The 27,156-nt window shown below is 36.3% G+C and overlaps 2 protein-coding genes across 3 annotated transcripts in view; one reads left to right on the forward strand and one right to left on the reverse strand.

The window, feature by feature from the left end:
• LOC106874946 (solute carrier family 71 member 1) overlaps positions 1–1,222 on the reverse strand; it is a 73,625-nt gene extending 72,403 nt beyond the window's left edge. For both annotated transcript variants that reach the window (XM_089356082.1, XM_089356081.1), the window contains exon 1: positions 1,049–1,222. In XM_089356082.1, coding sequence (XP_089212208.1) covers positions 1,049–1,132 — 84 coding nt within the window. In that variant the 5' untranslated portion in view covers positions 1,133–1,222. The remainder of the gene's footprint in view (positions 1–1,048) is intronic.
• Positions 1,223–1,779: 557 nt separating this feature from the next.
• LOC106875024 (uncharacterized) overlaps positions 1,780–27,156 on the forward strand; it is a 55,524-nt gene continuing 30,147 nt past the window's right edge. The window contains exons 1-2 of the mRNA XM_052969936.2: positions 1,780–4,108; positions 11,770–11,825. The gene's annotated coding sequence lies outside the window, so the exon portion shown is untranslated. The remainder of the gene's footprint in view (positions 4,109–11,769; positions 11,826–27,156) is intronic.

Genomic DNA, 27,156 nt, shown 5'->3' on the forward strand with positions numbered 1-27,156 from the left:
TCAGGAGCAATGATTCCTTGAATTAAGTTCCGCAGAAACCCAATCATCCGTGAAAGAATTCTAGGGTTCCGGCCTATGAGAACATCCAATAAAAAATTTATTTTACTAAAAAAAATGTCATTCACAATTTTAGAATTTTCAAAATAACAAGTTATACGGCCTATTTTTACACGGATAAATCCCCCATTCCGCTTAAACAATTATTATTTCATTTATAAAGGTTTATTGCAAAGTGACGGATGTTTCCTAAATGGGTTCTGCTATTTTGGGCGAAAATCCCAACAGGGTTCCGAGATATTATCTCTTAAAATAACTTATCTCGAGATTTAATGAAAGCAATGCTTAAATACTGAATAATCTTCAAGAAGTGAAACTTGGAAGTCATAATATATATGTGTATGTATATGCGAGTATGTATATATATATATATAATTTTCCAGAGGATGTAGCAACTGTTACCAATATAGTATATATATATATATATGGTAATCTTATATATATATATATATATATATATATATATATATATACATGCACACACGTTATTTCTTTGTGAAAATACGATTCTATTCGAAAAAAGAAGCATGAATGAAGAAATCATAAACAAAGAAATTCTTTACTTAATAAATGAAAAAAATGTCAACTGGTTGATTAATTGATAAGTTTAAGTCACAAAGAATTCACCTCAAAGAGCTGATGTAACCCGATGTTCGATTACAACTGAATCAACAGAAATAGGAAGAATCGATTGAAGCCAAAATCTATAGAAAACATTTATAAAATAAATGAAAATGCAATACAAAATGTCCATATATAATTAACTAAAACCTCAGATCGTAAACATCAACAGCAGTAGACATACACTATATAAATTATATGATAGACAGATAGATTTAAGACATCAAATATGTATATAGTAACCTACAGATGTGTGTGTGTGTGTAGTGTAGTGTATGTGTTTATATACATTATACATACATGTCGATATCTTATCTGTCTGTGAGACGGACGAAACACATATTGCATGGTAACATACAGAAATATTTACCTTATCGTTATCTTTAACAGCGTTTTTCCGACTCCAGTTCGCATTGCTGGGAGCTCGTTTCTTTTTTTTGCTAGTCATAACCATTTATCAGCTTATACGAGCGATTGACAACATATCCGTGGTGAAGAAAAAGAAATGTATCTGGAGTCTAACACCATAACTGACGTCAAAGGTGATAACAGGTCCGGGCTGAAGAAAAGGTCACGAGTCGAAAAGTAATAGTTAAATATTTAATAGTTAATATGATATTCTTACAATTAAGTTTGGTGATACAAAAAGAAAAAAATAGAACTCAAAACATGAATAAATATTACTATTATTATTATTATTATTATTATTATTATTATCAATCGGCAGAAGTTACAGAGTGACTCAAGGGTCAATAGTTTCGCTTATTAACAACACACATCAAACTTAAAATTATAAATAGAATAATTTTTCTTTATTTGTTGAAATAATATATTTTTTAGCAATCATCAATTATATTTTTCTGGACTTTTTTTATTATTGGGAATTTTTTTTTTAATTAACAAACCTATTTGAGAATTTTCTTTATTCATTAAAATAATATTTTAAACAATTATCATTTATAATATTTTCTGGAATTTTTTTTTTGTCGTTGTTTGAATTTTTTTTTAATCATCAGATCTATTTTAAAATATTTCTAGTCGTCCCCCCACCACCGCGTCAACTCTACCTTCTTATTCTGCTGATTTCATATCCGCAGTGAATGTAGTAACAGCGTGAGAAAAAAATGGCGGCTAACACTTTATTTTCGCATGCAGCATGTTACCAAGAATGAATATAAGTCTTTTTATTGTCACTCTAACTTATTCATGAACTCTATTTATTTATTTATTATTTAATTATTTATTTCCTTTAACATATTAAATAGAAGCGAAAATGTAGCTATTTCATTTTATTTTTTGTTTTTAAATAATTTTGGGGGCATTTTTTTGGTTATTTTTTTTTTTTTTAATTTAAAACAATTTTCCACTTTTTCAGTTTTAGTTTTCCCCCAAAACATTGCCTTTTTTTTTACCCATCCAATACAGTATAGAAAAGTCTTTTGTAAGCCAGTCAAGCGTGTTATTAATGCATTTATCATGCTCGTGAATTCAATTGTTGAAATATCTGTCTAGAAAGGCAGTGGTTTTAAATTTAATGATTAGATACAAATGTTTCAAACTCTTCCATAGATATTTATTTTATATATCATCTTGTATATTTTGATTCTTAACATTTCCAAATATACCTTCCACGCTGCAATTGTATATATAAATAGTATTACGGAAAAGAACCAAGGTTTATGAACTCATCGATGAAATACTATATATTAATATATTTTATACTGTGAAGCTTAATTTAATTTTAATTTTTAATAAATTGATTTTAATTGAGTTTTTACCTGTAATTTTGGATTTTACCCCTAATATTATTATTATATATATATACATAAGAACCTTAAATATATCGATAGCCACATAAAAATAAACCACCTTAATATAGTAAGAGGACTATTAAAACGTTAGTAATAAATTAATAAAACGGTTTTAAAATCCTACCAGTGGATAATATTTCTATAATAGAGTTAACTTTTTAAATAAATTATAGTTTAAGCTTATTAGATTTTGGAGGTGGTTGTAAGGAGTAATGAACGTGCCATAAGGAATCGGCAAATTTTAATGCTAATTCCAGTTTTTCCCCTCCTCTCCCGCTCCGCTCCTCTTTAGAGAAACACGAACGATTATTTGTATATGTGTCAAAGACGATAACATTAAATTTTTTGTGTCCCAGATGTTAATTTAGAGAACGAATAAGAAGAAGCTGCGGTTCTTTGGTTTCTTAAGCACATTTGGAGTAGTTTACGGCAAAAAAAAAACGTCTAGAATCAGTTTCTAATTGAGAAGAGTACGCTGGCATATTTATTCTGGTTTTAAAATAATAAGAAATTAAAACAAGTTATGAGTTTGAGAGTTTATCTTAATCCATATAACTGGAGATTAATAGGTAATTAATCCCTTCTCTATAGAAAAAGTTGTATTTCTTTATAAATTACTATCATCATTTGAAACCAAGCCCTATAAAAATAACAGACCCCTGCTTTGCTTGACCAAATCAAGAATTGATTCTCATTTTCTTGATTTAAATTCAAACATTTGTACCCTTTAAGCAGGATTAATATTTATCTCCTGAATAAAATTTGAAACCAGCTTTTTATTGACTTTTAATCCAAAGAAAATAGGGCTTTTTTTAAAATTATTATTTGTGCAGGGTATCATAAACAGACCCAATAATAGTTAACATTGAAACAATAGACATTTCACGTTTCTTTTTAACTCAAAGCTGTAGTTAACTTTTGTGAGGTATGTATATACTGCATAGATAACCATAGGAGACAGACTGTAAGCAATATAAATATATATATATATATATATATATATATATATATACACACACAAATATATTTATATACACGCACATATGTGTGCCTATGTATATATATATGTATATGAAATAGTACAGCTGTATTGGAATTTTATTTTTCTTACTTTATTTTTTTAATAATGAAATAACCTTTACTTTAAAACTGATTATAAATCGCTTCCATTGTAAAACAAATGTTGAATTTAATACAAAATAAATAGAAAAACTATATAATAGTAATAATAATAATAAACTAACCTGTTCATTCCTGGATTAGTCGCCTTTCGCCACATCTGAATTCATAAACGGCTGCCAATGTACCATAACATTGTTGAAGTTACTGTCAGATTCATGAATAAAATATGACTTTGAACAAAATACATAGAAAATGCGTAAATAAATAACACTTAACACTACTTTGTGGCCTAACAATACATATTTTGGACATTGGATTTTATTTCATTTCTCTCCCTCTTTCTGCTACAATTCTGATTAAAGAGAGAAAAAAATTATTCTTTTGTTAATATTTTGGGTATAAAAGAAGCAGAAAATCCAAGAGAACTTTCTTTTGAGAACAACTTTCAACCAACAATGAATCTCTAACTTGTTACTGCTTGAAAGAATCCTCACATGGTAAGTAATGAAATGTTTCCTAACAGATTCTCATATACTTGTACTTGCAGTGGCATTTGCCTAGAATAGGTTGAGCTGGCTCCAACCATCGAGTAGTTCGTCGTCATAGTTTCAGTAGGAATACAGATTCACATGTGGTCCCTAATCACATGCACACACACTTTGGAATAGTGTGATGTGTTGCACTCATCTTGCCATCAATTGTTGGCCATTGCAGAGACGAAGTTACCAACAATTATCAGAGCAGATGTAACCCAGATTTGAAGCAGGTTCTAGAGACCTACTTTAACTAAAACTAAGGGATGCCTCACTCATAGTGGCCTTCCGGCACACCAGACACCAACCCAGAATTTCTGAGGGCTCGTGTTGTTGCTAGATAGTCATTGAACCTACACTAGGTTCATCTGTCTTGCACTAAAATTCCAAATAGCTTTGTGTAGTGAACTAGCTTGTCAAGCAATTAACACTTAAGTAGTACATGGGCCTTCATGCAACAACAACACAGTCTTTGATATTCTGCTTTATATATTATAGAGCACATATCTAGTAAAAGACTTTCTTTGTTTTATCTGGAGATGAATTTTGTTTATTTTGGCTTTCTTTTCTATAAAGCGTATAGCTGATAACACATGACTTAAATCTACCACTCAAGATGCATAATGATTAAAGATGTTGAGATTTGCTTAAATATCATTCATAAGTACAAGTTCTGTAATTTGTTGGGATAGGGTTACATCTCTCAGCAAGATATTTACTTACGTAAGTGGAAAATAAATAATCTAAGATAAATTTATTCCAGTTGAAATACAGATTTTTTTAAAGCCTTCTCTGTAAAACTTACAACTGATATAAATGCATGCTGTTATTATCTATGTAGATGAAAATGTGTGAAGAAAATAACAAACCTGCTGTATTTCATCATCATTATTTTCATGTCCACTTTTCCATGTTTCCCTGAGTCAGATGGAATTTGTTGATATTTTCTATGGCTGGATGCTTTTTGTCATCAACTCTCCCCTACGTCTAAGCAAAGAAATATTTTCACAGAAGATTGGAAACAAAAGACATTGTTTTTACAATGTTGATGCTAGTTTACAACTATTCTTTTCTACTCTAGGCGCAAGGCCCGAAAGTTTTGGGGAGTTTGGTTAGTTGATTAGATCGACTCCAGTATGCCACTGGTACCTAATTTATTGATCCTGACAGGATGATAGGCAAGCCGCCCTCAGCAGAATTTGAACTCAGAATGTAAAGACTGCTAAGCATTTTGCCCAGCGTGCTAACATTTCTGCCAGCTCACTGCCTTATTAGTTTACAATTATTGCGTGATGGTTATAGAGACAGAAAAACACACACACACACACCGATATATGTATGTATGTATAATCCAAATAAGTCAAAGAAAGTTTAACCCATTTTTAATGACCAGTTACAATTGTTTCTGTACCACTCGCATTTTTAACACCATTCGATCTTACTTAAGACTACAGTTCAAGAGTGAAGATAGACTCAAGCTTGGGTTGAGTGTTGCATGTATGTATATATAGAGATATATATATATATACATACACACACACACATACATTTTTTTTTAATTGACAGAATATATACTCGAGTTTTGAGTTCTGTTTTCCTGTTTGTGTCACCAAACCCACACACACACACACACACACACATGCACAGTGCTTTATGTTGAATGAATGAGAAAGAAGTGCTCAATACTCGTCCTGAAGGATATGGGATTTTTATTGGGTCTTTTACTGAAACTGAAACTAAGAGTTGGTCTTATAATGCGAGTTTCATGCCATTGACCCCCCCCCCCCCCGAATATCACAATGATGTGAAATACAAGTCACGCGAGGAACTCACTGTATATGCCCTGAACATAGGTCTACATCAGCTGTTCTTAACCTTTTTCTCTTTTGCTTTTTTGTAAAGGCCCCTCTCCCCTTAAGTAGTTGTTATGCCTAGTGCCCACCAAAGTAGACAGTGAGGTATCAACTAACATGGATGATAATTTATAAATTTTACTCTAAAAATGGATTGTATAGTTTTTAACAGTGAAATGGAAAAAAATTAATGGAGACAAAAATTGTAAATTATTTTATGCATTGCTAATTAATGACTTCCCTGTGCCCGATGAGATCTCATTTTATTTTAATAACCATTACTGGTTTTATCATGCACAATGTAATTATGTTACCTCAATGCCCCCTTTGACATGCCCACCACCCCCTGGGAGAGGTACCAGCTGCGTTAAGAACAAAGCCAACCTGGGACTGAACAAACAACATTAAAAAGTAACATTTACCTAACTTGTCTTCTAATATTGTTGTTATTTGTAATTTGGCAACTCTTGTATACAATACAATAGGAATACCAGCTATAATTATGGTATAATATCATACATTATGTATGACTGTATATTTATAATGTTATAAAATATCAATAAAAGTGATACTAAAAATTTATATAAAAGATGTATAGTTGGGACAACCAGACTATTGTGATTGTGACCTAGATGCTTAAATTTAATACCAAAATTATATATTTATATATATATTCTTTTATTTTTTACTTGTTTTAATCATTTGACTGCAGCCATGCTGGAGCACCACCTTTAGTCGAACAAATTGACCCCAGGACTTATTCTTTGTAAGCCTAGTACTTATTCTAAGTTATGGGGACATAAACACGCCAGCATCAGTTGTCAGGCAATGGTAAAGGGGACAAACACAGACACACAAAAATATACATATACACACACACATATACGACAGGCTTCTTTCAGTTTCTGTCTACCAAATCCACTCACAAAGCTTTGGTCAGCCTGAGGCTATAGTAGAAGACACTTGCCCAAGGTACCATGCAGTGTGACTCAAGGTCTGAGGTGCCGACCCGCAAAACTCTCACACTTTGAGTGACTCTGTTGCTTCTGCTAAATATTAATAAAAATATACATATACTCATGTTTTGAGTTCTACTTTTCCTGTTTGCACCAACATACCTATATATGTGTACACAAACGTGTGTGTATGTATGTATATATATATATATATATATATATATATACACACACCTATATATGGTGGTTGTCTACTCCTTATACAGAGTTTGACCACCTCCTGTGCCTACACCTTAGAACCCTCATGGTATCTGATGTGGCGTTTTTAAACCAGGCAATGTTTTGAAAAGACACTCACATAGATTGCATATCCAATTTGGAACACCAAGAGCTGCAGATAAGTTCTGATATTTGTGAATCTTAAAATGTCTTTTGAGGCCTGTTAGATTTGCAAACCTTCTGGCATACATTGCATTGAAAGGAGTGCACAAACATATAGGCAGAATAGCTGGTGGAGCTTCGTTTTCCATGGGTTTGCAAATGAGATTTGAGCCCAGCAAAAGGGAGGCATGGTCTGTCACAAACTGTGCACACACAAAGGTCATTGTGATTCACCTTCTCGATCGTAACATTCTTCCTTAAATCTCCTTTGAGTCTTGCATATGTTATCCTGGCCTCTTCAAATGCTTTCACTCCACTCCACACTTTAGTTCACCTTCATACGAAATTGATTGCCTCATTTGCAGTGTGTGATGCATTAATTAATTACTGTGATGAAAAAATCCCTCTGGATACGATATCGCTGTTATCACTGATAATTGGTTGTGTTGTAATTGCTTAGCTTGGGTCAGCCCAGATTGCATAGACATATCATAATGAAATGTGTTCCAGCCATGACCTTCTATCTCCACTTTCCTTGGAAAGATTATCTTATTCAGTGTCCTTTCTCCTCTTTTTGTTTTAAGATGATAGGCTGTAATTTAAAGGAGATTTGACTGCTATTTCTAGGAGGTCATGTGACCATTTGAAGTTCCTTAATGAGCTTGTCTTTTCTGATTCTAGTTGCACTTTATGCCAAAGGTGTCTTTATCTGTCAGTTTGCCTCCAAGATCTTCGCTTAACATTGTTTCCTGGCTGTCCCTTATCTCTCTTATATTAAGGAGTCTTTATTAATAGTCCTTATTTGTGATATTTTATTTTACTCTTTTACTTGTTTTAGTCACTAGACTGTGGCCATGCTGGGGCACCACCTTAAATAATTCTAGTTGAATGAATCAATACCAGTCTTTAATTTTTTTTTTTTTTTTAAATCTGGTACTTATTCTATCAGTATCCTTTACTGAACTGCTAAGTTATGGGTACATAAACTCACCAACAATAATTGTCAAACAGCAGTGGGGCACACACATAAACACACTCACACACACACACATATATATACAACGGGCTTCTTTTCAGTTTCCATCTACGAAATCCACTCACAGGCACAGGAGTGGCTGTGTGATAAGTAGCTTGCCTATCAACCACATGGTTCCGGGTTCATTCCCACTGCGTGACACCTAGGGCAAGTGTCTTCTACTATAGCTTCGGGCCAACCAAAGCTTTGTGAGTGGATTTGGTAGATGGAAACTGAAAGAAGCCCGTCGTGTATATGTATATATATGTGTGTGTATGCTTGTGTCTGTGTTTGTTCCCCCAGCATCGCTTGACAACCGATGGTGGTGTGTTTACGTCCCCGTAACTTAGCAGTTCTGCAAAAGAGACCGATAGAATAAGTACTAGGCTTCCAAAGAATAAGTCCTGGGGTCGATTTGCTTGACTAAAAGGCAGTGCTCCAGCATGGCCACAGTCAAATGACTGAAACAAAAGAGTAAGGCTTTGGTCGGCCCAAGGTTGACACTTGCCCAAAGTTCCTCACAGTGGAACTGAACCTGGAACCATATGATTGGGAAGCAAGCTTCTTACCACACAGCCACTCAGCGCAGTCTTTTGTATCAATTTTAATCACAGGTTGTGGTTGCTCACAGGATTTGGCGCCTGGACATGTAGAACCATTAAATATATTGTTGTTTAGCTTCAGATCATCTCTGACATTCAATGATGTTTCAGCTTTGACCATTCTTTCATTTTATATATTAGCAACTGAGATAGTAGGTTATGATTTAAGGCCGATTGAGCTGTTATTTCTAGCAGGTTGAGACACTGCTTGTATAGTGGCTCACTCACTGGCACCAGCCGCCCCTCTCATTGGTTCAGTAACCTATAAACATGTGTTAATGCAGGCTCTCCTTCACTTTCTTCATTACTATCAGTCTTGTCCTTATATTTGGGAGAATTAACTTGAGAATGGCATTGAAACTCTTGATCTTTGGTTCTGTTGAAAGTTGTGTGAAGCTTTTATATATGTATAAAAGAAAATTAAGAAAATGGAGATGTAGCATTAATATAATTTATTATCTGCAAAAATCAAACATATTCTCTTACAGCTGTTTCAATTAAGTCTAAAAAGTTAAATAGCAATAATTAAATCATTTATATTAGGCAAAATTTCATCAGAGGGGTAGAAAAGATATACCATTAGGTTATTAGGTGTTGTGTTTTTGAATCATCTCAGCAGATTATATATATATATATATATATATATATATATATATATATATATTCATTCTTTAGCAGGTAAAAATACTGACATTGTTTATTTATATTTTCAATCTGGATCTGTAAGTAGGCATGTGTGTTGGCTCTTTTTAGAAGCTGTGAAGTTACCAAGAAAAATGACTGCCTCTGATGAAAGATCAATGTCCTGCCTGTTTCAATTTCTCCATAAGCTGATTAATTGTGTCATTCACCTAGCACTTGTTGTAAACCAGTACAGTAAAACTGAAAATTACAAATGGCTAAATAAACCATTGTAATTCATTTTGAAATAATTTACATCTAAAATGCATTGTCTGTGTTTTGTGTGTATCGATGCTCAAGTTCATTGATGTGTGTAAGCATGTGTTTATGTTATCAAAAATCTTTACTCAGATATTGTCATCAATCATTGTCATATTATATCAGTCTTTTTTTTTTTTTTCTTTCATGCTTTCTTTCATGTTGGACAAGTTGTCATGGTCCATGTCATCTTACACAAAGAAAACCTACTCACTTTGGTGTTGTGTATGTTTTACAATGTGGATTGGGTATGGGTATATATATATATATAGAGAGAGAGAGAGGTATGTTGGTGCAAACAGGGAAAATAGAACTCAAAATATGAGTATGTATCATCATCATCATCGTTTAACGTCCACTTTCCGTGCTGGCATGGGTTAGGGTTTGTCACTTTGTCACTTCCATTATAGCTTTGAAAAAATAACTGTTAAAATCGAACTGCACTCTTCAAAACTTGCACTAAGAATAAGGAAAGGGTAAAATTACTACCTGCCCTTATAGCAAATTGATGCAGGTAATTTATCTCATCCCCCTCCAACTTTTAGTTCATGCAATTGAAAAAAAACTGTATTGTTTATGGAATGACCCAATATATATACATACATACATACATATATATAGTGTACTTCCATTGTTGGTAAGATTGACAAAATATGTCCTCTATCCAGCAAGAGATAAATATCATTCAGTAAACACAGGTTTTATATGTGAGCTACTATGTTTCATGCTCCATTAGTACAATAGTCAGTCAAACATGTCTCATTGCTGTACAGCAGAGCATGAAACTTATAGCTGCTCACATTTATATCTCATGTTAATTAAATAATGTGTGTGTTCCTTTCCATCTGCCACTCATTTATTTGAAAGTCACAAGTTCGTGTGTTCTGTTAGCATTTCTTTTGTCAATATATAGCTCGCTTCGTGCTCTCCACGTCATTTGGAATAAGAAATTCTTTGAAAAACTGGATGTGCCAGGAAGGCTCGAGAACATTCATTCTGTCTTTGGAGTGAAAGTATATATATGCTTTCGTGCTATAATATTCTATTGTGTTATTAGCAATAGTGGAAGATACTTGCTCAAGGTGCCACATAATAGAACTGAGCCTGAAACCATGTGGTTGCAAAGTGACCTGGATCACACTGCCATGCCTGTACATACATTAATAGAACGAGAGCATTGAATGCAGACAATGCATAAAGGCTGGGAAGAAATGAAGAGAGCCTTCCTCACTGAATGTGTAACAGTAGGGTGGAGTAATGCTGTAGTACAAGTGAGATGATAGAAAAACACAGGCCTCAGCAGAATATGCCATGGTATCTTTTATGGTTTATTTGTTTTTATCTGCAGTCTCCTAAAACAACAACAGAATGGGTGTAAGTTGTGCTTCAAGTTGCAAACACAATCATGCTGTCCCATAAAGAGAGAAAAATGTCTGGCTGAGAAAAATGTCTGGCTGAATCCAGCCATGCTAAAGTGTTTTGAATTGATTGGGTATTTGGAGGTGATTTCCAATAAAAATTAGAATAATGAAATTTTGTGAATACTGTATTTACTTGTGTATTACTCACACTCCTATTAAGTCTTGGTACAGAATTTTTTCCTTTCACAGTTGTAACTTTACCCCTGGTATAAGTCGCACCCCAAATTTTCAGTTAAAACTGTATACAAAACACTGCAACTTACACAAGTAAATATGGTAATTCAAACAACTATAAGTTTGCCTCCTACCTTAACTCCTCTTAAAACTTTGATTGAATCTCAGCTTTCATCATCACTCTACCATCCTCTATCTCGGACTTGTGTATTTTTTTTCTTTTTTTGTGGAGTGTTGGGTTAATTAATACCAATTAAATAACAATTAATTTTCTTTTTCAATAGGAATTAAATATGTTTTTAACTTTGACACATCTGGAATAGAAAAGTAGATATTAAAGGTAAGTGTGATTTTTATTGATTTAGTTTTTATCATTCTAAGAAATGGGAACTTTTGTTAGTTCCTTAAGCCAACAGAGAAAATCCTTGAGTAACCTGAGTGACAGATTTAAAAGAAGTTCAGAGACAACTGAGAACTCCTTGATAATCAATGTATCAATAATTGATCATTAGTATATCTGTATGCTGTTTGTATATTAATGAGTTAATGTTTATTAGTATCCATATTAGGATAACTACTGCATTGAATTTGTCTTATGAGATCTAACTACAGGATGATTAGCTAATTAAATTAAATCTATTAGGATTGCCGCAAGTGATCATATTAACACAGTGGTCAAGCCATACATTTTTTTTTTTTAATATGTGTCCTGTTAAAATAGAAGCTAAATGCTGAACTGATGAAGTATTAGGCTACCTGTTCGTGATTTATGAATTCAAATCCCTATTAACTAGGCTCTTAGCCATTGTGGGTAGATGCCAGATTTTCTCGAAAAAAGAAAAGGTTAATGAGGTCAATCACCTTTGATAATGAAAAGTCATGGACATCATCACCATCATCATTTTGTTTTTACATCCACTTTTTCCATGCTGCCATCGCTTTGGCGACACTTCTTGAAGCAGTGTTCTATTGTTGGATGCTTTCTTGGTACTAATCCTTACATGTTTTCAAGTAAGGTGTGCATTAAAACACTGAGCTGTGAAACAAATGTTACCACAACACAAGTGGTGTCTATGTAGAGACAAACACATAGATATATATGATGGGTTTTTGTACAGTTTCTGTCCACCAAAATTCATTCACAAAGCGTTGGTCAACCCAGGAACTGTGGGTGAGAGAAATACAAACACCTGAAAAAAGTGATTGTTGTCAAGACAGTGGGTATATATGCAGGCATGGCTGTGTGGTTAAGAAGTTTACTTCCCAACCTTGTAGTCTTGGGGTCAGCTGACTGCATGGTACCTTAGGCAAGTGTCTCTTGCTAAAGCCTTGGATTAACCAAGGCCTTATCTGTGGAGTTATGCCCATTGTGTGTGTGCATGTCCTTGTTTGGACATCATGTGATGGTTGTAAATGAGCATCATTATAATACAAATGAGACTGTTTGTTTCCAGTCTTCTGTGGAAAACATGTCTGGCCATGGAGAAATATTACCTTGGGAACAGGTGGGGGTTGGCAACAGGAAGAAAATCTGCCTCAACAAATTCCATCTGGCTCATGCAAGCATGGGAAAGTGGATGTTAAATTATGATGACAATGACAATGATATATCAAGGGATTGTTGGTTGCAAGGTAACTTTATCTGATCAAAGATATTTATTACTCATGACCTAAAAACAGCAGATCAAAAGCAAAATAGAAACTCCAGTTCACACCCTTGTGTTTTCGAAAAATAGACAGGACAGTCGAGGCTGGAATATCTTTCACCATAGGTCTGTTCAGTCAGGAATGACTTGGTGGTCAGTACTAACTATAAACTCTATAAAAAGCTATTTTACTTCCTCCAACATATGCCAGTGAAAACTGTCAACTCATCTATGGCAGCATATGTTGCATGGGTCAGCTCCAGCATGGTACCTCACTGCATGTCATCTGGTACACACACCAAAAGAGAAAACTGCTAATTCCTTGTGTATGGCAAGTGTTTTTTTGTTTTTGTTTTTGTTTTTGTACAGTATGAAGTATAGACTGAGTGCCCTTTATCGTATTACTGCCACTAGAGAGATTGTGTGGTCAGGACTAAGGAGTTCCCTCTATTCTTATCATGTAGAGTCACCATGGTGCTGACCTGGCAGAATCATGAATGCATCCAACAAACTGCTAAGCAGCATTTCCTCCAACATGTTATGTTCTGAGTTCAAATCCCACTGAGGCCAATTATGCCTGTTTATCCTTTCAGGATTCCTAAAATAAAGTACAAGTATGGGGTTACTTACCCCTTCTATCAAAACTGTTGGCCTTCTGCTAAAATTAGAAACCGTTTTTATCAATAACTTGCAATGGAGGCTATTGTCAAATACATCAAACAGCACAGGAGAATTGAAGCAGTATGTATAATTCTGCAAACACACACACACAGTGTATGTAGATGCAATTTGGCATGTTTATAGCATGGCCATGTGGTTAAGAAGTTTGCCTCCCAACCACATGGTTTGGGTTCAATCTCACTGCATAGCACCTTGGGTAAATATATTGAGAAGCTTCATTGTTCAGCACTGTAGCATATTTTTGCTTTTGTCTAAAATTGGTATTAATGACGTATGACCTCATAAAGCTGGGATTGCTTTATACAAATTTGGACATTTGAGCCATTATGAGGTGGGGTGGTGGTACTTAAATACTGCAGGATGTCCCACTTACTGTTAACCACTTGACTGTGAAGTGAGAGTGGAGCCTATTTATGTAATGTAAAACCTTTGTTGCCATTCAAATTAAATGCTGCAGTTAGGGGGAATTCCTTTGGCTAAGTTGGCTTCACCAAAAGGACAATGTGAGGAAGTGTAGTACTAAGAGAGTAACATCACCAGAAAGAAGCATCAAAGTTTTTGAGACATCACTTCACTTAAATCCTTCATTCCCCCATGGACATAAACCCTGGACAATGTACCTTCACTCTTCTCAATGCTGGACTATCTTTTCTGCTTTTCCTTGTAGCTTCCTTTAGAATTTTGCTGCCTTGTCATCAGTTTCTTTAAAGGAAGGTCTTCCCTCTCCCAAGTCTTGTTGGCTTTGAATTGTCAGCAATGCTTCTGTAACTTTGCATTTTTCTAGGTAGGGGTGTTGTCCCTATACAACCTAATTTTTACTTCAGGAAAGAGGTGACCTACATTAGTCTGGCCTCTATATTTTTGACCTGTCTAGTATGAAAGGCTCTATCAGGAGCTTGATCTCTGCTGGCATAGCTCTCAGTCATTGAGGTATCCAAACTATTACACTGCAACAAGGACAGGACTTGTGGTTTTGAATTATAATTCCACCTAAATGAGTGTTACTATGGGACCTTCTAGGTTAACAAAACAATTGACAAAAGAAAATAATGAATTGTTGCCACTCTTTTACTCCTTTACTTGTTTCAGTCATTTGATTGTGACCATGATGGAGCACCACCTTGAAGGGATTTAGTTGAGCAAATCAACCCCGGAACTTATTTTTTAAACATAGTATTGGTCTCTTATGCCACACCACTAAGTTATGGGGGATGTAATCACACCAACACTGGTTGTCAAGTCATGATGGGGAGGGGACAAAGACTCACACACACATATGTAGACAGGCTTCTTTCAGTTTCCATCTACCAAATCCGCTCTCAAGGCTTTGGTTGGCCCAAGGCTATAGTAGAAGACACTTGCCCAAGGTGCCATACAATAGGACTGAACCCAGAACGATGTAGTTGGGAAGCAAGCTTCTTACCACACAGCCTCACCTGTGCCAAGGTTTTTTTTTAATTTTTTTTTTTTATTACTTGATTCAGGGAAAAGCAGGAAGCAGTTATCCTTAGCTTGGATACCTGTCTCAAATGCTTAGAAGAAAGTGGAGCACACAGGAAGCACTCAAGGGCCACATCATCATGATCATCATCATCATTTAATGTCCATGTATCATGCTGGCATGGGTTGGACAGTTTGAGAGGATCTGATGGCCTCTTCATGCTTCAGTGTCTCCCTTGGCAGGATTTCTGTCGCCAGAAGGATTAAGACCCAAATTTGCAATTTCATTGTCTATTGTATGAAGATTTGTATATTTCCAACAACCATTGTTTAGTTATCTGAATGCAGTGACTTGGCAACTTCATGGTTAAATGACTTGACTATGTTAATTGATAGATGCATTATAAGAGGTTGGCTTTATTGTCATAGTTGCATATGTTACGCTGACTTTCCCATCATCATTAAATGATGATGATATATATATATGTGTGTGTGTGTGTGTGTGTGTATACACATATACATACAAAGGTGTGGCTTTGTGATAAGCTCCATTCTTCTGTAGCATGTCTGGTCTTGTGAAAATATTACCTTACTTAGAAATAGGTTAGGAAGGGCATCTGACCCTAGAAAATTTGCTTCAGCAAATTCTGCCCAAACCATGTGAGCATGGAAAAGAGGATGATAATGATCATTTTATATATATATATATATATATATAGAGAGAGAGAGAGAGAGAGACAGACAGACAGACAGACAGGTTCAAAAGCTTTTTTTTTATATCCACTAGGTTTTAGCACTTTAGGGCTTAGCTAAAGTGAACAAATAGATCCCTCTTTAGCTAAAGTAGACAAATAAACTTCCTTTCATTTGGAAGTCAAGTAAATGGAGGGCTCCACCAGGTGGCTGTGTTTCACTGAAGCTGTTTGGCCTCTCAGACTTGGGCAAGTCTTTGCCTTTTATAGCTTTAAATCACTTGAAACATGGTTAGCAGGATTCCAATCTATTTCTTGTTTCAACATCCTTTGAACCTGTACAACTGACTGTTTTTAAGAGAATTAACATCCTCTTGGCATTTGTTTAAAATATGTGAAACAATATGCATATCGAAAAATATCCATAGCAAAATAGCAACAGTAGTATTAACAATGAATAAATGAATATAAAAATTGTAACAATATAAAAATTAGAAATTTATGTATCATTTAAAAGCTAAAGCAACATCTGAATTACCATGTGTGTCTGTGTGTCTATACACACACACACACATATTCTTTTATTCTTTTACTTGTTTCAGTCATTTGACTGCGGCCATGCTGGAGCACCACCTTAAAATGTTTTTGTCAAACAAATCCACCCCAGGTCTTATTTTTAAGCCTAGTACTTATTCTAGTGGTCTCTTTGACAAACTGCTAAGTTACAGGGATGTAAACACATCAACACCAGTTGTCAAGCAATGATGGGGGGACACATATATATACACACACACACACACAACAGGCTTCTTTCAGTTTCCATCCTCCAAATCCACTCACAAGGCTTTGGTTGGCCCTAGGCTATAGTAGAAGACACTTGCTCAAAATGCCACACAATGGGACTGAACCCAGAACCATGTAGTTCGGGGTTCAGTCCCATTGTGTGGCTCTTTGGGCTGAAACATATATATATATAGATAGATAGATAGATAGATAGATAGGCAGGTATGTATGTAAAACACACGCTCATATTTTAAAGTATAAGTATATTGCATTGTAGCAACCAGTTATTAGTATTGCTATACCTAAGCAAATCATAAAATACTTAGATATGCAGAGAATAATTATGAATTCATAAAAATACACAAGTATGGAAATTTTATATATTTATTCATTTATGTCTCTGTTTTTCCTAACAGTGTGTAACTAGATGTATATGTCCTTGCATGTGTGCATGATTATGTTTGCGTGTGTTTATTTGCCTGTGTAGTTGCATATGTGTGTGTGTATACTTGATTATATATTTATGACCAGCTGTATAACCATCATTGTCATCATCATCACAATTATACAACCTGCTTTCCATGCTGGTGTGGAGTGGATGGGCATCACAGACCAATTCAGATCTTATCGAGGTCAGAGAACTGCATATCTTGCTTGTCTGCTTTATTTTGGCGTGGCTTCTATGTCTGGATGACTTTGTAACACCAACGATTTCACAGAGTCTGCTGGAGGTGCATTTTATTACAGCACCACCATGAGAGGTGTTGCCTTGTCCGCTGCAAAGCCAAAGAGACCTCACTACTCTGCTTAACCTCTGTTCTCTCAAGACACATGCATGTATATACACACACACACATTTTATGGCACAAGCATATATTTGACAATCGTAGAGAAACACACACTCTCACAGCTACATGCATTCATGCTAGTAAATATTCAGAGACATAACATAGCCATTAATTACTTGTTACTGATTAACCAAGTTGTCAATGACAAGGGTCTTTTTTTTTCTTTTTCTTTTTTCCTTAATGGCTAGGTAAATAAATAATGTACAAGCAAACATTTTGCAAGTGTAATAATTCAAACCCAATCATATTTTCTGACATTTATCCTTGTTTTACTTCAAAAGCTAACAACCACCACCACCACCACCCCTCTTCTCTCTCTATCTCTCTCTATCTCTCTCTCAGCTGTTGTTTTCACTATTGGTGCTGCTGCAGTTTGTCTGTTTGTTGTTGTTTCACCTAAGTATATTATATTTGCATTATTTACTAAGTCAGTCAGTCAGCTTTCCAAATGTCGACAACTTATTGTTGCAAGCTTGTGTTCAGGCATTGATGTCATCAGAAATAACAACACAACAAAAATGGGAAACAGACTTTGGGGTGCGGAGGTTGCCGTGACACAATAAAATGTGTTGTGGTGGTGGTGGTGGTGGTGGTAATGGTTGTATGATATTATCAATTCTTGTTCCGGTTGCTGTTAGCAAAGTGTGGGTGATGGTAGGGAGGTCTCTGCACTGTATTCATTATTCATCCTTTTTCCATCCACTTTGAAAAGTTATACACATATACATATATATATATATATATATATACACACACACAATGATAGTATTCAATTATTTCAGCCTATTAATGGACTGTTGTTACATTTTTGTTTTTTATTTTTTCATTAAATGACAACTATTATATATATATATATGTGTGTGTGTGTGTTTGTGTGTACACACACACACACACATAGATATTGGAGGGTATTTGTATGTAGGTTTGTGTATATATAATATATATATACATCATATATAATTTATATATTTACGTGGGTGTATATGTTTGAACGTTTGTGGGGGTCAGCCTTTGACTTTTTCTGTCCAGAGTGCTTTTACAAATATGCAAATAAAAATTGAGACAAATGGAAATATTGTTGTGGTGAGGTTGAAAAAAAAGATATTCAATTTTTATTTAATATCGTTATTATCATTATCATGAATATCGTTATGATTAATATCATTGTCATTTAAGGTAAAATTTGTTTTTCATTCTTCAAGTGCCGATAAAATAATGTACCAGGGAAATACTGTGGTCCTCTCCTCTGGTGGTGATAGTGAAAGAAATTGTATAGTAGATGAGATTGAAAGATTATGATGACAAGGTTACTTTTTTGGTAGGGCTCTTGTCAATTATCATCATCATTTAGCATTTGTTTCCCAACTTGGCATGGAACTGGTAAGCTGAAGAACTATACCAGGCTCCAATTTCATCTGGCAAAGTTTCTACAGCTGGATGACCTTCCTAATGCCAACCACTCTGAGAGTTTAGTGGGTGCCTTCTATGTGTCACTGGCTCGGGCACTTTTACATATCACTGGTACGCATGCTTTTGCATATCACCTGCACAGGTGCTTTTACGTGTCACCTGAATGGAAGCGGTTACGTGTCACCAGCACTAGCTGTAACTTTGATTTCACTTGGTTTGACAAGTCTTCTCAAGCACATCGAAGCATCACATTTGTGATATTTGTTCTGGATCTTTATAATCCAAGTTCAAATCTTTCCAAGATCAGCTTTGACTTTCATCCATTTTGAATTGGTAAAATAAAGAAGTACCTCACAAATAATGGAGTCCATTTAATCAACTTATTCCTTCCTCCAAATTTCAGGCCTAATGCTTATATTACAAACTATTATTATTCTTTTCTAATCTAGGCACAAGGCCCAAAATTTCGGAGGAGGGGGCCAGTCAATTAGACCGACCCCAGTACGCAAATGGTACTTAATTTATTGACCCCGAAAAGATGAAAGGCAAAGTCAACCTCACCGGAATTTGAACTCAGAACGTTCAAACAGACGAAATATCACTAAGCATCTCACCCGGCATGCTAACATTTCTGCCAGCTCGCCGCCTTACAAACTGTTACCATTATGTTATCAACAGTTTTATGCAAGCTTCTACTGCACCTTCTTATTCCTGAGGCATGCAGTTTCATCTTTTAAGCGTTGTTGAATTGTATCAGTTGATTGCATTTGTTTTGTGTTTGTTGTGATATTTGTTTTGTTGCCAGCGTTTTAGTGTTTGTAGAATGCGCATTTTGCTGTTACGTTGGGTGATAGGTGTGTCGACCAATGTGTCCCTGAGTGAATTTTGTGAAAAAACACTTGTTTCTGTGAGATAAGATGTCAGTTGATAAAATTTAATTATTTATTTATATATAAAAGAAAAGTCATCTTCAAAACAATACATGATTGTTTTATATATACATATGCACACACATAAGTATAAATTACTTCAGTGAAGTTTTATTTATATATATATATATATAATCATCATCATCATTGTTTAATGTCCGCTTTCCATGCTAGCATGGGTTGGACGATTTGACTGAGGACTGGTGAACCAGATGGCTACACCAGGCTCCAATTTGATTTGGCAGAGTTTCTACAGGTGGATGCCCTTCCTAACACCAACCACTCCGAGAGTATAGTGGGTGCTTTTACGTGCCACTGGCACGAAGGCCAGTCAGGCGGTACTGGCAACGGCCACGCTCGAAATGGTGTATTTTACGTGCCACCTGCACAGGAGCCAGTCCAGCGGCACTGGCAACGATCTCGCTTGAATGTCTTTACACGTGCCACTGGCACAAGTGCCAGGAAGGGATTAAGTCGATTACATCAACCCTAGTGTTTAACTGGTACTTATTTAATCGACCCTGAAAAGATGAAAGGCAAAATCAACCTCTGCAGAATTTGAACTCAGAACGTAACGGCAGACAAAATACTGCTAAGCATTTAGCTCTGCCAGCTCACCACCCTAAGCTTTTATCATATTGGGAGGTAATTACATAAAATATATACTGTGAAAGTTGTGTATTGCTCATTCGAGTAATACATAACTTTCTTTTATTCTAGATTGTGCATTATGCCTCATAGGTTTGTTTTCTGAATTGTGTTAAGTACTGAGACCTATTATGTTTTTGTACATGCTTTTTTTTCTTTTCATTAATAGAGCAAATGCTCTATTTCTTATTGTAGTGGAATTGTGTCAATGATCATTCACCCAAGTGTTAATAAATTAAAATAAACCAGAAGTAAACTTAACAGTTTTTGTCTGTAAAAACCTAACCTTTCTGTTTCTATGATACAAACGTCCTGTTTAGAAATTTGACTTATGTCCCAAATACCAGCCTAATGAATGACAGATTATCCTTTTGTGAAAGGATAATCTGTCATTGCCATTTACTAAATCCTTCATTATTTTCGGAATTAATTAATTGAAACAAAGTCAGTAACAGATATATGGTTTTCTACTCTAGGCACAAGGCCCGAAATTTTGGGAGGGGGGGGCAGTCGATTTGATCGACCCCAGTACGCAACTGGGACTTAATTTATTGACCCCGAAAGGATGAAAGGCAAAATCGACCTCAGCGGAATTTGAACTCAGGACGCAAAGACAGATGAAATACCACTAAGCATTTCGCCCAGCGTGCTAATTTCTTTACTGTCCACAAGGGACTACACAGATGGGACAGACAAACAGATTAAGTCGATTATATCGACCCCAGTGCGTAACTGGTACTTATTTAATCGACCCCAAAAGGATGAAAGGTAAAATCGACCTCGGCGGAATTTGAACTCAGAACATAGCGGTAGACGAAATACCACTAAGCATTTCACCCGGCATGCTAACGTTTCTGCCAGCTCACCACCTTAGATATATTGTTAACAAAAGGGTTAAATGGCAAAAATGTCTCTTCCATTTTACAATTGCTTCAGTTTCAATGCAGAATCTCAGATCAAACCTCTTACCTGACAACTTTTTAATGGGGGTGAGATAACCAAAAAGTACAGCTCTATTTCTGTTTCACTGGTACTTATTTCATCGACCCTGAAGAGATGAAAGGCAAATTTCTGCTGAGGTCAGCTTTGTCTTTCATCCTTTTGGGGGCCGATAAAATAAGTACCAGTTGAACACTGGGGTTGATGTAATCGACTTACCCCCTCCCCTGAAATTACTAATTTTCTGCCAAAATTTGAAATTATTGAGGTAGTGGGCTGGTAGAATCATCAGTATGCTGGGGAAAATGCTGAGCGACATTTCATCTGTCTTCATTTCTGAGTCCAAATTCCGCTGAGACTGACTTTACCTTTCATCCTTTCAGGATCGATAAATTAAGTACCTGTTGAACAATTATGGGGTCGATGTAATCGACTTATACCCTCCTCCGGAATTGCTGCCCTTGTACCAAAATTTTTAATTATTGTAGATAACATTTTTTCTCCCTTACCTTTTCTCTTATTCCTATCTCAAGCTCCTTCTTGTTTGATAGCATTTTGACTGTATCTTTCTTCATCATAAGCAACAACTTCTGTAATATTAGTTGTAATGACCATTTCGTCTTTTACTCAGGCAGAATATCTAGGACTACTAATGTACCCTTACTTCTAGTTTTTTTTTTTTTTTTCACGGAGGTAAATAATACGCACACCACCCGTTTTCGGCGTAACCCAAAATCCTAACCATAGACACCGGGTGTGCGTATTCTTTACCTTCGCCGTTTTTTTTTTTGTTTTTTTTTTTCAAAGACAATAGGATGTGATTTGACTTTTATTTCAGCCTAGTCGAACGACTACATAAGACCTTCCAATACATTGTAAAACCAGAATTACACTATCCTACGTAATATTTTAAGACATTAATAAATGATTTAAGGAAAATTTAGTTGCTATTTCTAGCAAGTTCAACAACGTCGACGCGCTCTCGTTTCTTTACATATTGTATTCTTCATCAATGGAGGACAAGGGAAGCAACTCGTAATTAATCACAAATCTGTGTCGTCCCTTTAATCTATGTTTTCTTTTCTTTTATTGAAACTTGTAATTTTAGTGGGGAGTGAACGTTATACGAAATTTCCTCGATTAATTGAGGAGCATTGTGTGGGATTATGTAAGGAAACGTTAGTAGTTGTCGTGAGAGGGGAGACACTTAGGTTTCTCAGTTCAAAACTCGACTCTGAGTGACTTCGCCTTTTCACCTTTTACTTGTTTCAGTTATGGCTGAGGCCACCACCTTGAAGGGTTTTAGTCGAACAGATCGACCCTTTATTTTTTTTAAGCCTAGTATTCTGTTTCTTTTTCAGAACCTCTGAAATACGGGGACGTCACCACTTGTCAGGTGGGGAGGGGACGCACACACTCACGTGCCGCAACCATGCATACACACACACATGTGTATTTATGACAAGTTTCTTATAGTTTCCGTCTACCAAATCCACTCAAGGATTTGGTTGGCCTGTGGCTATAGTAGAAGATACTTGCCAAAGGTGCCATGCAGTGGGACTGAGCTGGGAACCATGCAGTTGAGAAGCCAACTTCTTACCAAACAGCCATGCTTGCACCTATTTATTAAAATGTAATCAACTAACCACTCCCCCTAAAAATGTTGATTTTGTGCCAAAATTTGTAACAATTATTATTATTATTGTTATTAGTATTATTAAAGGCAGCAAGCTGGCAGATTCATTAACACGCTGGGCAAAATGCTTAGCGGTATTTCATCTACCGCTACGTTCTGAGTTCAAATTCCACTGAGGCTGATGGAATCAACTAGTCCTCTCCCCCAAAATTTCAGGCCTTGTGCTTTTAATTGAAAAGATTATTATTATTACTAGCCTTGAAGTAGTCCTTTGAGCAGCATTCAGGCTAGATCCTGCGGAGGGCATCTTTGAGGCCTCTGGGATCCATTTTCTGTTTCTTTTTTTTTTTTATTCTCACAATGAAAGTTTGCAACACTTTCATGGAGTTATATGTGCTTCCAAACTCATTGTAGTAATTAATTCATTTCATAGTTTGAACCTCCATTCGTTCTAAGCAAGTGAAATGTATGACTATCACAGCTATCATAATTTTTCCATCACTTCATCATTTCCGAAAAAATATTAAAATGAGATTGAGATAAAATGAATAGGGTCCATTTCATCTCAATCTCATTCTATCTTCTATTACAAATCTTTAGGCAGATATTGTAACCAGAACAGGAAAATTAGTCTTCCGCCTAGACATAAGTTTCATAAGCTACAAAATATAAATATCCACACTACCACACTTGAAACATACCTGTTATAACTCTTTATCTTGATTTGAATGTACGTGAAGGTATTCTGAATGCCCAAACTTATTTCGGCAAATGTGCTAAGCACTGATGTTGATCATAGTTTAATCAATAAGTGTAGAAGCGAGGGAAATGCAGTAAAAAAATGGGGGTCACTGGGGCCCCATTTAAGTACCCACCTTTCCTCTATTCACTCCTACCACCTTCTCTCTTCATTGATACCCCCTCCATCCACACCCCAACCACACCACCCCACACTCTGCACACACTAGCACTGACCACTTCCCAGCACCCACATCATCATCCATACACCCACACATTACAGACGCACACATCCACACATCAAAGTCACCAGCCCCTATCCACATGCATCTTCATTTTGGGATCACCAGTACTTTATTATCTCCCCTTCTTCCTAGCTCTCCTGTCTAACCACCTTTGTCCAACCAGTTGGTATGATTGACTGCTAACTCCACAAGCCTTTTTTTAATCCGCTCTCTGTTTATTTCCTCATGTTCCTTTCTGTTGAAGAGCATAAGCTCAAAACATAAAAGACTTTCTCACCTTCCCGAATGTCAAACTAATACACCTGCTTGTTGTTCATTTTTCTGTAAATTTCAACTATATATATATGTGAGAGCTGTGCGAGCCATGTACAGAGATGCTGCCAGTAAGGTGAGGGTTGGAAATGAGTACAGCAATGAATTCCGGGTAGAGGTAGGGGTCCACCAAGGTTCCGTCCTCAGCCCCCTCTTATTTACCATAGTCCTCCAGGCAATCACAGAGGAGTTCAAGACAGGTTGCCCCTGGGAGCTCCTCTATGCTGATGACCTTGCCCTAATTGCGGAGTCACTATCAGAACTAGAGGAGAAGTTTCAGGTGTGGAAGCAAGGTCTAGAATTGAAGGGCCTTAGAGTCAACCTAGCTAAAACCAAAATCCTAATAAGTAGGAAGGTAGATAAAACACAAACCCCTTCAGGTAGATGGCCCTGCTCAGTATGTAGAAAAGGAGTAGGTAGTAACTCTATAAGATGTACCCGGTGCAAGCTATGGACACATAAGAGGTGCAGCAACATCAAAGGCAGGTTAACTAGCAAGTTAGTTTTTGTTTGTGGCAGATGTTCAGGTGCAATAAAGACTGTAAACAAACAGGAAACAACTTCTATCTCATTCCAGGGTGAAAAACTAGAGGTAGTCGATAGCTTCCGCTATCTGGGCGACCAAGTTAGTAGTGGGGGTGGGTGCGCTGAAAGTGTAGCTGCTAGAATAAGAATAGCCTGGGCAAAGTTTAGAGAGCTCTTACCCCTGCTGGCGACAAAGGGACTGTCACTCAGAGTAAAAGGCAGACTGTATGACGCATGCGTACGAACAACCATGCTACATGGCAGTGAAACATGGGCTGTAACTGCTGAGGACATACGTAAGCTCGCAAGGAATGAAGCCAGTATGCTCCATTGGATGTGTAATGTCAATGTGAATACCCGTCAGAGTGTAAGTATCTTGAGAGAAAAGCTGAACATTAGAAGCATCAGTTGTGGCGTGCAAGAGAGACGATTGCGCTGGTATGGACATGTGGTGAGAATGGATGAGGATAGCTGCGTGAAAAAGTGCCACACCCTAACAGTTGAGGGAACCCGTGGAAGAGGTAGGCCCAGGAAGACCTGGGCTGAGGTGGTGAGGCAAGACCTTCATACATTGGGCCTCACCGAGGCGATGACTACTGACCGAGACCTTTGGAAATGTGCTGTGCGTGAGAAGACCCGGCAAGCCAAGTAAGATCGTTGCCAGTGCCCCTGGACTGGTTCTTGTGCGGGTGGCACATGAGATGCACCATTTTGAGCGTGGCCGTTGCCAGTACCGCCTGACTGGCTCCTGTAGGATTTTCGAGCGAGATCGTTGCCAGTGCCCCTGGACTGGCTTGTGCGGGTGGCACATAAAAGACACCATTTCGAGCGTGGCCGTTTTCGTGCGGGTGACACGTAAAAGCACCCACTACACTTTCTGAGTGGTTGGCGTTAGGAAGGGCATCCAGCTGTAGAAACTCTGCCAAATCAGACTGGAGCCTGGTGTTGCCATCCGGTTTCACCAGTCCTCAGTCAAATCGTCCAACCCATGCTAGCATGGAAAGCGGACGTTAAATGATGATGATGATGATATAATATAGGATAAAATCTTTATAAGAATTTATCAAGTAGTCAGCGTGAAAAAACCCCATAAGGAAAAAAACCCATCGTTTTTTTCCATAAATATATATAATTTATATAAGGGCATTACTATATAGTAATGCCTCACGCTTAGAGAGACTAAATAAGTCAAAACTACCAAAAAATAAGCACATATTTGGTAGTTTTGACTTATTTAGTCCCTCTAAGCGTGAGGCATTACTGTATAGTAATGCCCTTATATAAATTATATATATATATATAAAGTTGCTATTATGTCCAAATAGGCGAAATGCTTTTTTTTTTTTTTTTTTTTTCAATATTTTTGTCCACTTGGGGATAAATGATCCAGTCAGCCTTACCTTTACTCGATAGAATAATTTTGGCTTTCTGGATAATCAAAGGGATTTTTTTTTTTTTACTAAAATCTAAGTGGTGCTTCTTCACTGGATGAGAATGAGGTTATGACAAAAGCTAATATTTATTTATTTAGCATAAATCAATGAATTTATGCTGTTCAGCAGCTGCCAGGGAACCAATAAATGACAACATGTGTTTATTGTTGCTTGGACTCTGCTATGTGACAGCCATAGTGACAAGTCTGACACATGCAAGCCAAGGGCACTATTATGTGGTTGATCGCCCTGCTAGAAATAATAGCCTCACTTTGCAACCACATGGCTTTGAGTCTACTCCCACTGTGTGTGTTGTCCTATAGCCTTTAAACCAACCAATGTCTTGTGAGTGAATTTTGCAGACTGAAGCCTGCAGTTTGTGTGTGTGTGTATTTGTCTTTCTGTCTGTTTGCCACCTTCTCCCCTCTCTTGTCAATCAATATTGGTTTGTTTACTTCTCTGTGTCTTAGTAGTTTAGCAAAAGTGACTGCTAGAATAAGTACCAAAATTTAAATAAAACAAATACTAGAGGCGATTTGTTCAACTAAAACCCTTCAGGGTGTTGCCCCAGCATCTCTGCTGGGTTGTGTAGCTTTGCAGAAGCTTGTCTATTGGTTCATCTTGTAGCTTGTTGTGATTTAAATGACAGAGTTCTATAACATAAGATATAGTCTTCATTGCAATTCCAAAATATATTTTTTATAAACAAGTGACATATTATTCTTAATTTTAAAACAAAAACATTCTGTCAGTGAGTGCTCTGCTG

This window comes from Octopus bimaculoides, chromosome 8 (assembly GCF_046866305.1).
Source record: "Octopus bimaculoides isolate indiv1 chromosome 8, ASM4686630v1, whole genome shotgun sequence".
NCBI classification, from domain to species: domain Eukaryota; kingdom Metazoa; phylum Mollusca; class Cephalopoda; order Octopoda; family Octopodidae; genus Octopus; species Octopus bimaculoides.